This window comes from Carassius gibelio, chromosome B2, assembly GCF_023724105.1.
Source record: "Carassius gibelio isolate Cgi1373 ecotype wild population from Czech Republic chromosome B2, carGib1.2-hapl.c, whole genome shotgun sequence".
NCBI lineage: Eukaryota > Metazoa > Chordata > Actinopteri > Cypriniformes > Cyprinidae > Carassius > Carassius gibelio.
This window is the reverse complement of record NC_068397.1, coordinates 8,211,796-8,228,663: the sequence shown is the minus strand read 5'-3', so window position 1 is coordinate 8,228,663 and position 16,868 is coordinate 8,211,796. Positions and strand designations below refer to the sequence as shown.

Genomic DNA, 16,868 nt, shown 5'->3' with positions numbered 1-16,868 from the left:
AAAGCAAAAGGTGGCTACTTCGAAGAATCTAGAATATGACATATTTTCAGTTGTTTCACACTTTTTTGTTATGTATATAATACCATATATAATTCCACATGTGTTAATTCATAGTTTTGATGCTTTCAGTGTGAATCTACAATTTTCATAGTCATGAAAATAAAGAATAAAGAAAACTCTTTGAATGAGAAGGTGTGTCCAAACTTTTGGTCTGTACTGTATATATATATATATATATATATATATATAAATATATATGTATAGTTTTAACAGTCAAGCCAAAAATTATTCGGACACTAGATCTAATTTTTGATATATATATATAGCAAAACTGTAAAAATGTGAGAAATGTTGAAGGTGTCTGAATAAATGTAGGTTTGATTGTATATTTCATTTTTACATTGAAGACTACCCAGTGCTATTTTACATTTAATTATTTGGTTTTTGTACCTTAACACCTACAAACTTGAAAAAAACTTAAACATTGTGTAAATAACACAAATAAATAAAAATAAACGAACATGCAAATTAAACAATTTCAAACAGGGCCCACTGGTACAACCTTCACCGGGGCCCCGCTGACCCCAGCTACGGCCCTGCTCACGCCTGTTTCACACATACTCCGTCTGCAGTCCGTGTGCGTTACGTATGTGGTGCAGCACGGACTCGATGTGCTTTCACACAGGACGTGTTTGCAGTTCGCTACTGGGTACGTAAACGATCGCTGCACTGCTGCAGACACAACACTCCTGGAACGCAACTGAAATTCGTCAACATGGGTGCGTAAAAAAATATGCAATGCATACGCACTGCAGACGGAGTATGTATGAAACAGGCGTAAGGTTGTTTGCACCTTGTGCAATGTGGAATTAGTTTACAGCTTTTTCAAGCACTTTGTGATGCATTTTGGAAACAGGAGATGATCCCCTTTTCTAATGCATTACCTGGCTTGATAAACCCCTTCTCAAAGACTTACCCACCTTTTGCTTTGATTACTGCTTTGCACACTCTTGGCATTCTCTTGATGAGCTTCAAGAGGTAGTCACCTGAAATGGTCTTCCAACAGTCTTGAAGGAGTTCCCCGAGAGCACTTGTTGGCCCTTTTGCCTTCCGTCTGTGGTCCAGTGCCTTCAGTGTGACTCAACAATTTTACATAGTAATGAAAATAAAGAAAACTCTTTGAATGAGAAGGTGTGCCCAAACTTTTGGTCTGTACTGTGTATATATATATATATATATTTATATATATATATATATATATATATATATATATATATATATATATATATATATATATATATATATATATATATATATATATATAATATTTCTATTGGAATATATTTTTAAAATGTAATTTATTCCTGTGATCAATGCTGAATTTTAAGCATCACTCCCTCTATTCAGAGTCATACGATCCTTCAGAAAAGTGTGGGGATGGGGGATTATATAAATTAATACTTTTATTTAGCAAGGATCCTTTAAATTTATCAAAAGTGACGATAAAGACATATATTACAAAATATTTCTATTTTACATAAATGCTGTTCTTCTGAACTTTGTCAAAGAAACCTGAAAAAATCTACTCAACTGTTTTCAACATAATAATAATAAATGTTTTCATGTACAGCAAATCATCATATTACAATGATTTCTGAAGGATAATGTGACACTGAAGACTGGAGTAATGGTTCTTAAAATGTAGCTTTGAAATCACAGGAATAAATTACATTTTATTGTACATTTGCATTTTAAAATATATTCAAATAGAAAGCGGTTATTTTAAATTGTAAAAATAATTCAAAATTTTTCTGTTGCTATACTTTGGATCCAATAATTGAGACTTCTTTAAAAGCATTACACATCTTAGGGTTCAAAAACTGGTTTTATATTTTACTGGTTGTGTATATATAATACATTTAATACACCCATTTTTAATATTAAAATGATGAAAAAGTTGTTTGAATTAATGATTACAAATGTTCAAAAATGTAATTACTGGATGAATCAGCGTTTTTGAATGATACTCTTAAATGAATAATTAATTCATTGATAAATAAGTTTTTACGTCACTTGTATCCACCTAGTGGTGAAACAATGCAATCTACACAAACGTTATTTGAACTGCAGTTACCTTCAAAAGGTGATCGGCTCTATTTTGATTGCTGCTGTAGACATGAGTTTATATCTGAACTATAAACTTTACCCCAGTATTTCTGTGATAATTTGAATGACTGTAAGACCGAAATAATACTGTGTAGTTGAAAAGACAGTTTGTGAAGATGATATTTCTTTACAAAACATGGTAACTAGTCTCTCTGTGTCAATGGCAGCGCAAACATAGATTTGAATGATCCTTTTTCAAAGGTTTAATAGACTCGTGGGAATTGTTGTCATCATGTGGGTGTCTGAATCAAGATTGTGATCTTTTAAAAATAAATCGTGGAGCTTTAGTACTCAGTTACTTTCATAATCGGTTCCCTGAAATACAGGAATGAGTACTGAATGACTCTGTGTCATCGCTTATGTCAAATTGACCTTAGATCCTATGGCCAAATGCCTGCTTATATAGCCAGATAGGCCTGCCCATTCTGGCGGGCTTCACCGCCGTTGGCTCGTGCAGTACTACTGCAAAGCCATTGGTTTGTTTAATAATCTCTGCACGAAACAATGTGCGTGCAGTTACACTGCGTGATTGAATCTTCATTCTTCAGTCCTCAGAGGAAGAGGAGTTTTTTTTTTCCTTATGCATTTAATGCTGTATCCCCCTTATCTCAGGGAACCGGGGTTACAAAAGTAGAGTACTTTTCCAAAACCTACCTTTTCTACATGGATAACTTCATTAAGGGCAGAAACTTTCCATTATGAAGGCTTACTTGCGTGATCTAAATAATCATTTTTGGTGAAGATGATCCCTGATTTTATAGTAGTAAGTTCCATGGGAAAATGTATCCAATATGGCAGAAGATAATGACAATTACATTTAGGAAGAGGCTATATACAGTGTTATTGTATTTGCAGACCTGTACAGACTTTATCTTGATTCAGTCACATCAAAAGCTAAATACACTGTTGATTTGCACTGCAGAACTCACTATCTCTGATTATTCCAAAGCCACTCCTTCAAGTCCATCTATAGATTTATAGTTATTGGATTTGCCCTATTTAGGTGCAGGAGGCTGTGCATGGAGTAACGATTGAAGAATGTCAGACGGCTTTACAGAATCACAGCTGGAATGTACAGAAGGCTGTACACTACTTAAAGGTAATTGTCACCACAGTAATCATAATTCACTGGCTGGTTAGGGGTAATCTAATTGTAATAAGTAATCAGACACACAAATACATTGTAAATCTTATTCTTCTGTTTTTAGCACATTAATTATACAGGGACTTGAAGTGTGTCCATAATGTTCTTGGTGGACCTAATGAGTTAAATTACTTTTATTAATTTTCCTTTCTTTTGGTGCCCAGGTGGAGCAGCTCTTCTGCCTGGGCCTGAAGACAAGGGTGGAGTGTCATAAGATTCTGGAGATGTGTGACTGGAATCTGGAGTTAGCCAGCACACAACTGTTAGATTCCTATGGCTCAGTGAAGCTGAGGTAGGGTGATCTTTAACTATGTTTACACTGCAGGCCTTAGTATTGAATTCTGAAAACACGGAGCAGTGTTAATTTTGACAGCAAATTCGGATTTAGTCTTAGTCTTAGTCTTTTGAATAACACACCATTTAGTTTTAGTCACATTTTAGTCATCTGAAATGTTTTAGTCTTAGTCTAGTCTTAAGTCTTTTAGTCTTAGTCTAGTTTTTTTTTAGTAGAACAAAGTCAACTTAGTTGACTTGACTAAATGTTTCCATCAGTCTGTTATGGAATGGTATTTATAAAATAAACATAAGGCCTGCTCTCAATGAAAAATATACATGCTCTCTGAAAAAGATATGCATTCGTCCTGAATGATATGCAATGCATATGACATTCTTTCAAGATGAAGTACAGTATTATTGAAATAGACAACCACCTATATTATATTTGTATTGTATGTTCATTCTATTTCTTTATTTGTGCTATTTACACAAAGTTTACATTTTTTTAAGTTAGTTTTTGTTCATTTAAAATAGCACTGCATAGTCTTCACTGTAAAGTAAAATACATAATCAAACCAAAATGTATTCAGACACCTTCAACGTTTCTTACAATATCACAGTTTATTTGCTGTAGTTTAGAAATTGGTAATAAAATATGACAATAACTCAGGCTTAAACTGTGTCAGAACAACAAATTCATCTTGATAATATCTGATGCAATGCTTAATTTGGTTCAGTCTGTGGTGTGAAAAAGTTGCATTAGAAATTAAAGAAAGAAACACTTAAGCAAAACATGCTCAGGTCCCTAATATTTTTTTTTTTTTTTTAGTCACTAGTAAAACAATATAATCTATTCTATCTGATTTTCGGATTGACTTTGGATAAATTCTTGTTAAAACTACAAAGTAATTCAATCAAGAGTAGTGAGTGATTTACTTTCATTTTCATACATTAAAGACACTGACAGCAGAGCTAGTAAATTTGGCGCGGTCACTTTAAGAGACAAATGCATCCATTATAAAGATACGCATCCGATTTCTTTCCAACGCTTTACTTTCACTGAAGACATAACTACAGACTTTTTCGAACACACTTTCCAAGACGGGTATTTCGACATATTTAGTATGTATTTGTTGTCGGTACAAAAGCAAGAAGACTTTGAGACGCGTCTCTGCTTGCTCCCTGAACACCAGAACACCACGCTGCTGAATTGAGCTCTTTCACTTTTCGCTCTTTTTCTTATGTTTATTTAAAATGCGATTTGTATTTGTTCGTTCAGGGTGCAGGAGGACGCAAACGTCCTGAAAGAGAGCTCGGTTCAGTGTTACGCGAGTAACCAGCTGCTCTGCTCAGTTCAACTTTCCCGCATCGCGGGGCTGAAGCCAACTTGTTGTGTTGAATGCTTGGAGCACGTTATAAAACTTATTCTTAAAATACACATTTCTGTTTTAATAAATGCTCATATTAAAACATAGCATTACACATAAGTAGGTACAAAAATAATCAGTGATACATTTACGACCCCATAAAAATTTGGGTCGCAATGGCATTTCAAAAGGTTGCAGTGTAGTTCCCTGTGTAAACAACTTAACTGTTATGAAAACGTCCTCGAAACTGTGCGAATTTCTGCAAACTCATCTTTGTTCTCTTTTCTGTGTAACTGCTGCTTTGTTTAGCTGTTGCGCTTGCATTTGCCGCGGCTTTTTAAAATGGCTCGGCTGCTTCTGCATAGATCAACCTACCCTCAAAGATTCGCTCTGATTGGATCTCTTCTCCATTCGTCCCTCCCATATATTTTCGTCTCATTTTTATTCGTTGACCAAAGTGTCAGTTATATTTCGTCACGTTTTTCGTCATCATATCTGACTTTTTATTTAGTTTTTATTTAGTTTTCGTCCGTGAAAAAGGTTAGTTGACGAATATTTTTCGTCATAGTCTTCGTCAACGAAATTAACACTGACACGGAGGACACATAAAATCATAAAACTGAATCATAAAACTGAAGACACCAAGAAAATGTATTATAAAAAAGTAAATAAAATACAAATAATGTAAATTATTGTTATTATTATTATTATTTTTAATTACTCTTTAATTTTCAACCTACTCAAGCTGTGTTTTTCATTGTTCTCAGTTCCAAGTTCTACGTTTTTGATTCCAAATGTTACAGTTCTAGTTTAATGGAGAACAGGCTGAGTTTGTCTCCATTGGTCCCCCTACTGCTAGAATAACACTGGGCTGTGCAATTTGGGCAAAAAATACTATCATGATTTTTTTTTTATGAGTATTTAAATATCAATTCATGATTTTAAGACAATAATATTTCCTTATACAAGTAACATTCATAAATGCATATTTGCTTATGAGTTAGAATTAGATTTTTTTTTTAAAAAGGAAACCAATTAGACTGAAGAGTCTCTAAATAACAAAACCTAGAACAGCGCTGACACATGAACGGTTGCTGTGTTTATTACCACGATCCGAGTCCGTGTCGCCTGCAGGTATATGGCTGTATGCACTGTGAGTACCATGAGCGCTCAGACTGACTGATTTGCCCTGCAAACATTTCAGCTGTTATCATAGGCCTGTGTGTGTCCCGTATTTCTGTTGACTGAATCAGCCATGCCATTAAGGCCCAATTCCAATTTTACCCCTTAGCCCTTACCCTTTCGAGAATCGAGACACCCTACCCCTTCATGTAAACGCGTGAAACGAAGGGGTAGGGGTGTCTCGATTCTCTTTTGGTTGGAGGGGTAGGGGTAAGGGAAGGGCCAGATAGCCCTTCAAACGAAGATTTTTCGGGACCACACTTCAGACGAAGGGGTATGAATTATCTCGGAAACATGGCTGCTACAGTGAACAAAAAGACACATAAATGTGAGCTTTTTTGGCATAAATAAAGATTTTGACGAAGAGTAATCATTTGTTTTGTTACATTCAATTGTGAGTTCATATCAACGGTCATGTTACTCAAAGAAATGTTTGCAAAAAAATCACAATATTTGCTAACGTCATATCATTACAGACTGCGTGATAGTGCCACATCATATGTCTGATCAGGGCGATAACTGCCATAGACATTGATGAGGGCTAATGCCCCCAATAATTAGAAATCGCTAAACCATTTTCTCAAATAATGCCTATTCGAGAGAGAGAGAGAGAAATGGAAATGGAAGTTGCGTGTTTTTTCGTCTGCGTGTTTATCTTCTTAGAGTGAGTTTACTTAAAAACAGCGATTTATTTTATCGCTGGAAAATATAATGTAGTGTAAAAGTCGTGGGGCAGCGTTGACGAGTTTATTTTTCCTGGATGTGTGAGCTGCGCGATTTCGGATATGTGTGTGTGTCAGTAAGCAGCTCATTGATACAGAACGATAATTAAAGACTCTAATGCACACCAGTATATGTCTGTACTGTAATGCTGAGTTCACACCAAACGTGAATAGAGCGTCAAATTCGCATCTACCGCGTCTAGTTTGCCGCTTGACCATTTTGAGATCATTCGCTTCATTCGCGCGTGAAATTAACTTCACAACAGATGCGCATTCGTGTCATGGGGGGGCTTCTGCCAGCTGAGTTCACGCAGCATTTTCAACCGGAATTTTTATTCGGATAATTTTCAAAATATTACTGTTATTGTGTCATGAAATGTAGTTTTAAAAGTATTTCAGGCGAGAATGTAGTTGTTTTAAACTCAAATATGCAGTTTATTTATAATGACAGCGTCTATTTAAAAAATGTGTTTCGCCGATCTCGGAGATCCGTCATCATGTATCCGACGAGAGCAGCCTCACCTCGGCTAGATCTTCTGACATTTGCCTCGGGCAGCTGAGAAAGCAATTTTGCCTTTACTGTTCCAATACTTATGGAGAACACTGTGTGTGTGTGTGTGTGTGTGTGTGTGTGTGTATGTGTATATATATATATATATATATATATTTTTTTTTTTAGGTCTGTGAGGCAATTTGCTGAGTTTAGGTTCATCATTGTGAAGTGCTCCTGTTCAAACCCCTAGACGGCAGAAAGCATTTGTTTTCTTTTTTTATAGAAGCACAATGTTTTGTCGATATTGTGTGAGTGCACAAAAAAATAAAACTAGCCCCTTTACAGTTTAGTTTTAGAGGTATTACTCTTACCTTTATAAGCAAAAATGACTGCATATTAAGTTGTTTCCACTATTAGGAAAAAAATGCAAGTGATCACGCTGGTGTCTCCATGTCCTGCAGAGCCAGCTTCAGCCTCCACTCTCTGCACAAATGTCTGGGTTAAACATTTAAAGTGGTCATATTATGCTTTTTAAAAGAGCATTATTTTGTGTATTTGGTGTAACAGAAAATGTTGACATGGTCTAATGTAAAAAAAAAACACGAATTATTTTCAAATACTATACATCATTGTAGGTCTTCTATGCCCCACCTCTCTCAAACGTGTAGTTTTCTACAAAGTCCCTCCTTCAGACAAGGGCAGTCTGCTCTGAATGGCCAACTGAACCAGTCCATTGTGATTGGCCAAATATCGCAAGCACCCAACGGAAATGTAATGCCCCTTTCCATAATTGCAAGCTTCATCTTTCAAAATAAATGTAAAGACAGTTAATAATGTCCTTAGTTTTACCATCAGTTCAAGCCCGAAAGGGGAACTTAGTGGTGTGACAGACACAGTGATGAAGCTCGTATATGTTTGCAGTACACAAGCCACGGACGGTTAAGACAGCTGACTCCACTGTGTGACCCTGTCTCTCTCTCTCTCTCTCGCTCTCTCTCACACACACACACACACACACACACACAGACACATACACACACACACACATGCGATGCACAAAACTCTGCATTTGAACATTCAATAGCAAGTACTTAAACTAATAACAAAACATACTCACATTAGCTGATTCAGAAGCACCAGATTTTCATAGCAGTCAGAATTATCTTCTCTCCTAGGTTCACAAAGCTGTCGTCCATAAAATGCCTTGCTCTTCTATTGTTATTAATATTAAAGATTCCTAAACACATCTACAGGTGCATCTCAATAAATTAGAATGTTGTGGAAAAGTTCATTTATTACAGTAATTCAACTTAAATTGTGAAACTTGTGTATTAAATAAATTCAGTGCACACAGCCTGAAGTAGTTGATGATTTTGGCTCACATTTAACAAAAACATACAACTGTATGACAACTGTAGACAAATTGCTTGACACGTCTGTATGCCTTGACCCCAGCCTCAGTCCATTCCTTGTGAAGTTCACTCAAATTCTTGAATCAATTTTGCTTGACAATCCTCATAAGGCTGCACGGTTCTCTCGGTTGGTTGTGCATCTTTTTCTTCCCCACTTTTTCCTTCCACTCAACTTTCTGTTAACATGTTTCGATACAGAACTCTGTGAACAGCCAGCTTCATTGGCGATTAATGTTTGTGGCTTACTCTTTTTTTAATTTATTCCAGGCAATGGCACAAAAAGTACAAGGTAGACAAATATAGTTAAAAAAAAACAAAAAAAAACACAGAATATACAGTATTCAAATATGAGGATCGAATTCTGCCTGAAAGGGAGTGGGAAGAAGACAACTTACAACTTACTCTCCTTGTGAAGTGTGTCAATGATTTTCTTCTGGACAACTGTCAGATCTGCAGTCTTCCCCATGATTGTGTAGCCTAGTGAACCAAACTGAGAGACCATTTTGAAGGCTCAGGAAACCTTTGCAGGTGTTTTGTGTTGCTTGGCTGATTGGCATGTCACCATATTCTAATTTATTGAGATAGTGAATTGGTGGGTTTTTGTTAAATGTGAGCCAGAATCATCACAATTAAAACAACCAAAGACTTAAACTACTTCAGTCTGTGTGCATTGAATTTATTTGATACACAAGTTTCACAATTTGAGTTTACACAACATTCTAATTTATTGAGATGCACCTGCATTGGCATATTACATTGTGTATTTAACAGTGTTGTTCAGTAAAACCATGTACTTGTGGTTTTGATACTTTATTTGAGGCCAATTATTATTGCTTCATCGTTACTTTATATATAAATAGTCATATTAAAGCCTGTTTTTGACTTATTTCTATTTGTATTACTAAAAAATATCAGCTTATTTACTTGTCAAAATAATCAGTAGATTACTTGATTAGCCAAATGATCATTAGAAAACAAATGATCATTAAAGCACAAATATTTTGTCATTTGAAAATTTCTTAAAAGTATTGCTTCGTTCTAGTGAACCAAGTATGTGCATTTTGTCTCACCCAAGTGCATTGTCACACCCCAACTTTGCCATAATATCCTTTCAAATGTTGAAGTTGCCACAGTCATTGCATTCTTTGCATGTGCTGCACTTTATTTGTGTGCCATTTTGTTTTATTAGTTTATTTATTAAAAATTGAAAGATAATTACAATAAGTAAGATCTGATTTTAGTCCTTGAAAACCAAAAAAGTAGTGCATGTCCTTGGAATTTTATTTTGAGGTATATTCTGTATGACCCCTGTTTAAGTTACTAGTTCTTTGACTATTTGAATGTTTTTTTTTTCTGAACTGTAGATTTCTGTATTAAACTTTCTTTGTATATTTACTATTTTATATTCATTTCCTAGTATTTAGTTTACCATTCTTTCTTTTGAACCAAACAGTTTAAGAAATGTCATGTTTTAGATTGTAGGTCATTTTTTACCCTGTCAGGGACAAAGCTAACCAGGAAACTTGATATCAAAAGCATCCTAAATGTTACATGTGTTTGCACCATATTGTAATGAGTAAACTTTCTTGGAATTGCTGTTTCAAATATCCCACCATAATCTGTAGTCTAAGCCTTTTCATGAGCTAATGGCAGTGGCAGACACGTTACTAGTTACTAGAAAATAATCAAATAATGGTCTTTTTTGTTTGCTACATAACCCTGTTTATGTGACAACCCCGCAACCCTCAACCCCCTTAAAAAAGTTCAGGCTCAGGATTTTGTTTTGCTCTAACCCCTGTAAATAACGCAATTTTAGTGGAAAACATTGCACGATGTTATGACCTGATTTAGTGTCTATTATTGATATCAATTATCTAAAGATAACGACAAGTTAATAATATTGAGAAGCAGTTCTTCTGCTACAGATAACAACTCTTTCAGTAATAAACGTTGTTTGGTTAGATACAGTGATACGTTTATTTTGCTCTTCCTGTCCTGTAGTTGTAAAGCACTGCAGTTTATCTTTGGGTGTGATGGATGAAACTGAAGTATTAGAATCTGTAGAATCTACATTTGTTATTGTATTTCTGATGTAATCTATTTTATCAGTGAAGTTATTCATAAAGTCATTACTATTTAATTGTGAGGGAATATTTAGATTGGGTGGCATCTGGTTATTTGTTAATTTAGCCACTGTGCTAAATAAAAACCTTAGATTGTTTTGGTTATTTTCTATGATTTTGTGGATATGCTCGGCCCTGGCAGTTTTTAGAACCTGTCTATAGCTGTACATACTGTACACACAATGGGCTAGTTGCATATCTCCGCCATCTTGGATTTCCGGTCTTGTGAGTGTGTGCGTAAATATTTCCGGTTGTGCTTAAAGTGCAGAGAACCAGAGAAGTCCAAATATTACCTTCTATATGTTTACAGGATTTATAATATCACTTCATATGCAAATAAGATATACACTGCTATTATCACTATACTATAAATGTTAACTGAGCCTGTGGATTTGAAACTTGTGAATGTTTGGGTCCGGTGAATGAATTAAATACACTAATGTTCACTACTGTTCACGAAATGAAAGTTGAACTCATGGTTTGTATACACAGCTAATGTATGTTTATCTTACCAAATATGTAAATGTACAAATTACTTATTTCTCGAAAATGTTTGCATTATTATTATTATTTTTTATATTAAATATTTACCTCGTGAGATGTGGGCTGCGATTTATCTTCAGAAGTATCCATTTCTCAATTGTACACATACATCAGTCTGTTTCATCGTTATTTTCACAACATATTTTATTATTTTACACAGTAAAAAATATGTGACTAATTTTAATATCTGTTTAATCTGATAATTAATGCAAAAAAATAAAAATATACATGGCTGCTCATATACAGATAATGATTTATGCTGCAGATCTTTCACAAAACAAATAAACAGATAAAAACACACATGAATGCAAACAGCGATCTTTTAAGGCAAACCTACCATAATTATATTACGTTTAATTGTACAGTTAGTTATAAATTATGTAATCAAATAAGGTTAATAAAACATGCTTTATCAGACATCTGTGCGTCTTTTGACAGTCAGAAACATTTATCTTACATAACAGAACAAAACCAGCTCTTCGAAAATGAAAAGTATTGCATATTTGAGAGGTTTGTGTTTGAAAAAAGAAATCCCTGTCCTGGACCTGACGCTGATCCGCATAATCAACAGAAGAATAAAGCAATCTCCGCGTTGTAGCTTGATGAATTTCCACAAATATAGGGAGGATGTTTCCCCATGTTTTTGATATACCACTATTGGCTGTTAAATTTGAAAATCATTAATTATATACATCTAGCCAAGTTTCGTATGTAAGTTTCCCTTACAGTCAATGCGAGCGTTGCAAGACCGGAAATAAGTACACACACACTCGCGTCGCTGAAGCTCACCGGCACCATCTTGTGCAACTAGCCCATTCTAAAAAAACAAACATCCAAGTTAGTTTTGATCCATTTGCGCTCAAGACTACGAGTTTCTTTCTTGACAGAGTGGGTATTAGAGGTTGACCGATAGTGGATTTTGCCGATACCGATAGCTAGGTTGGACCATACAGGCCGATAACGATCACCTGATAGTTTTTAAAATGGATACTGAACAAAAACTAAAATAGTGATTTATTTACATATAAAAAACTGTACTGAACCAACCCTACTTGTAGCAGTAGTAATAGTAAAAGTAATAATAATAATAATAATATTAATAATAGTAATAGTAACAGTAAATGCTCTAATAGGGCCCAATGACTTTTTTTTTTTCCTAAATTATATTTTATTTACTTCCAAATTCTGTTATTTAATTTTTCTGGATTGAGTTTTTTTCCTTTAAATTTTTATCCACTCCTTTCCAATAGTTAAATTAAAGTTTATTCAGCATAAAGCAAGTCTAATTAATTAAAATCATGAAACTTATACATTTTCACATCAGTTTAATAAAAGTTTAACAAAAAATACATTTACAAATTACATTTGGGCCCTATGAAATGTTTAATTTTTTTTCTCGCCATATTTTTTTTTGTTACCAAATTCTGTTTTAGCATGTCTAATTATTATACGCATAAAACAACTTCATTTTTTTTCTTAAAGAAGCCTAATGATTTTTTTCCCCTCAAAAAATCTTTGTGCATTTACATTTGTGTTGTTGTCAAATCAAGGCATGAAACATTCATTTAATTTATCTTTTAATTTCTCAAAAATTAAGCAAACCTTTTTGTAAACAAAGGGTATTTACTATTAAAATTAAAACATGGAAGAAATGTGTGATTATTTCTTTTATGTTTGTTTAATTTTTGTTTTAGTAGTAGGATATGTACATTGAACAATAGACTTCAAATAAAATCTGACTTTTATTTTGACGGGTTGCCGTGAATACCTTTACAATTCTGTGCATGTGATATGATATAATTAAAATAAAAGAGCAGCGCTGAGTTTAGGAGAACTCACCGGTATCACACACCCTCCGGACACATTGCGTTTAACTCCAGCAGCGGTCTAAAACTGTTTGTTAATGCACCAAATGGACACAAGATTACTTCAAACTTACCTATGCCTCATTGTTCATTCTTGAAGTTCACTGTTAAAAATACAGAGCAAATGGAAAGAGCGTTCTATATTATAGCTCTATAAATGAAGCATACAGACTATATTAGAGCCACAGAAAGAAAAACGTTTAGATGAAAATGCTCAATATACAATTTATTATGTACATTTAACAATGATTCAGGCAAATATAATGTAATTTAATTGAAAACTATGCGAATGGCGCTCTGTGGAGTGGCAGGATTTTCTGTCTGCTGTATTTCAATCCGGGTCTAAAGTTTCTCTAGTTTCGTCTAGTTCATGTATATTTATGGGTATACAGAGCAGTTGAGATAAATCATGCAGGTTATTTGCTAATCTGTTTTTGTGACTGGAACAATAGTTCTGCCCAGATGGTAAACCGGAGCCATATAGTTAAAATCAGTAATACGCAGATTGCCTGATACAAGGAAATGGTCAGTAACATCATCACTTTGAGGTACAATATCTTTATAAGTAAAATCGATTCCATGCAATATAACTAAATTTAGCGTATGATTAAAACGATGAGTGGGCCCAGTGACATTTTGATTGAGTTGAAAAATCATATTCCACATAGTTTGTTGTTTGTTATGAAAAAACTGTTTTAAGTCATGTTGTTCAGTGCACCCCCTACTGGTAATTTAACCTCCAAATTAGTTTGATATTTTTGTGCAGTATTCCATATAAATGGCTGATTTGTAGAAGGAGACTATCCATTTCCAGAAAGCTTTTTACTTTTTCAACTTTTTAGTTAGTCTGTAATGTTTCTGTTTGAGTATAAAAAAGATCTGCAAAGTTACAAAGCTCAAAGTCAAATTCAAAAGGAGATATTTTATTTAACAGAAATCACTTTCAACTACAAAACTACAAAAACTACAAAAACTACAACGAACGACTCGTTTGGACTACAATGCATATTTTCCGGGCCCAGCTAACCAAGCACATCTCATATTCCAGTAGGTGGGCCTTTGGTACAGGAACTATCCGAGCCGTTCATGCCAGACTGGGGAGAGATGTTTTGTATTAAAGTAAAATATGTGGAAAATAATGTGAGAGCCTGTTCTAGTACACCCCCAAAACAAAATCAAGACCTTGTAAAAGAGCATAATAGGACCCCTTTTATGAAAATTAATTTCAGTCAATATACATACTGATTATGCCTCAGGGCATGCTCATCCTTAGTTTAAATTAATTTTAGTTCTTGTGCTCAGTTGCAATCTGTTGTAGACACTTTGCTATAAGAAAAATTCCAGATGGGGCCGAGTCTGCAAAAAAGTAGACGTGTGTGTATATCTTATTCCAAAGTCAGAACTTGTGTGTAAAATGTGTATAAAATTGTATACTTTCACTATTTGCTTGTGCAGGACTGCATTTCAAGATGCTTTACTGGCATTTTTGTGTAGCTTTTAATTATAAAGCAAATCTTTCCATTTTTCTTTTTCTATTTTTCCTGTTTCCTGTTTTTTATTCTGTCGTATGTATTAGTTTAGCTTCCTATTGTCAAGTGCTGTATGAATTTTATGTATCAAATCATCTTTTCTTTCTTTTCATTTTTGCAGACAATGATGCATCGGAAAAGCCCCTTACCCTAAAACAATGTTGAGAGCACTGAGATGACTTGGTGGGCCAACCAGGACTTTATCATATCACATTTTACCTCCAGATCTGATGTGTGTGTGTGTGTGTGTGTGTGTGAGAGAGAGAGAGAGAGTGTGTGTGTGTGTCCATACATGAGGCAGTGACTGTGCTCCTGAAATCTTTCTCTAGGGTGCAATACAGAGTTCACAGGTCAACATTTAAAGAAACCTGCTTTTTATTTTCCAGTTGATAGCAACAGATGGAAAACAAGGTGCTGCTTGTGATTTTTCATTGTAATTTTACAAACAAGAGGTGAATAAACAGGCTAATGAAAGCCTCTAAGTATGTATATATTTTCAGATGTTTTGGTTATACATATGCATCTGATTTGAGTTGGTTGATTTGTCAGTTTTACATTTGCCTTTTTAATTTAATCTGTTTTGTGTGGGTCACCTGTAACAGTAAGAATTATTGACCTAGTTCAGATGTTGTATATATGTTGAAATTATGTATATTTAAAAAACCTTCATGTTGAACTATCAGCTTTGTCACCCATTTTGACATATACTTAAGACCCTCTCTCTTCCATGTTTGGTTTTATAACTTTTGTACTTTGCTCACAAATCACTTTGAATCACTCCTTACAAGCCAACTGACTTTGCTGGATTTATCAGTAAAGTCACAAAACTGTTTTATGTTGATTTGCACAATGCTGCTTCCAATCTTAAAGTAAAGTCAAAATCTTGAAAATCTATCCGAAATACCACCAAAGCTAGATAAGTGAACCTTTTCTTCTTGCACTTATGTTATTTTTAATTGGACAACTTACTGTTTTTCACAAAGCACAACTTATAAAATGTTATTTTCATTGTTTTCTGGAACAGCACTAGTCTCAAATAGTATAAAGTTGTACAGTGGTGATGTGGCATTGTTGGTATCATAACACTTTGCAGTAAGTTTTTTTTTTCTTTTTAAACCTGCCTGTCTTTATAAATACATCTGCCTGAAAAATGACCAATGAATAACACAATTCTGACTAATTTATGCAAATGAACCCACAGGGATGTTAAAAGTAAGACACTTTTTTTCTCTGTACAACTGAATAGCAGTGCAATAGTGGTGTGTGTTGACTATTAGTAGCATTGTGAATGCTCAGTGCTAACGTGTTCATGATAGAATGCTGTCTACCATCCTCTCCTGCATCCTAGCAATCTGAGAATGGGACTTAAAGTATTTGTTACAATGGCAAACACCATCCTGCTACAATGCTAACCATCTGAAGATTTAGCCCAGAGTGGAAGCTAGTCCTAGTCTTTCCTTTATTCTGTTATAGTTTTAGTAAAACTGAAGTGAGTTGCCCATTAACAATGTGTTCTTGTTCATGTTCATTAGTTCTTTTTTCTGTCTAGTCTATGTGCTCAAAAGGTTTGCTCTGAATAGCTTTACAATTAGAACCTTGATATCCTAAATGTTTAAGAAGCATAATACTGCACAATTTACAGTATATGATATAAATATATGTATTTTTTATTAAAATTATTCTTTTTTATCTTTTTTTTTTATCTTTGAGTCTTAATATTTTCTTTCTCCCTCTTAAACATTGAGATTCCCCAGTCTGGTGAAGCTTTTTTAAAGACCCTACAGGGGTGAAGTGCCAAATACCATGTAGTTTTAGCTAACATTTTAGTAAGGTTTTAATTTATTTAGGAGTTAATGCATGATGATCCGCATGTTAATATATAAAGACTGCTATAAATGTTAATGGTTCTGCATTAACATTTATAGCTGTCTTTATATCTTAACATTAACATTTAACACCAGTAAACATTTGAAGAGGATATTATATATATATATATATATATATATATATATATATATATATATATATATATATATATATATATAT

General features: G+C 34.2%; 1 protein-coding gene across 5 annotated transcripts in view; it reads left to right on the top strand.

Annotated features, from left to right (window-relative positions):
• The window catches only part of tnk2b (tyrosine kinase, non-receptor, 2b), a 153,579-nt gene extending 137,063 nt beyond the window's left edge, over positions 1–16,516 (top strand). For all 5 annotated transcript variants that reach the window (XM_052548230.1, XM_052548228.1, XM_052548229.1 and 2 more), the window contains 3 exons: positions 3,170–3,265; positions 3,475–3,602; positions 14,944–16,516. In XM_052548230.1, the coding sequence (XP_052404190.1) occupies positions 3,170–3,265; positions 3,475–3,602; positions 14,944–14,950 (231 nt within the window). In that variant the 3' untranslated portion in view covers positions 14,951–16,516. The remainder of the gene's footprint in view (positions 1–3,169; positions 3,266–3,474; positions 3,603–14,943) is intronic.
• Positions 16,517–16,868: the final 352 nt, after the last annotated feature.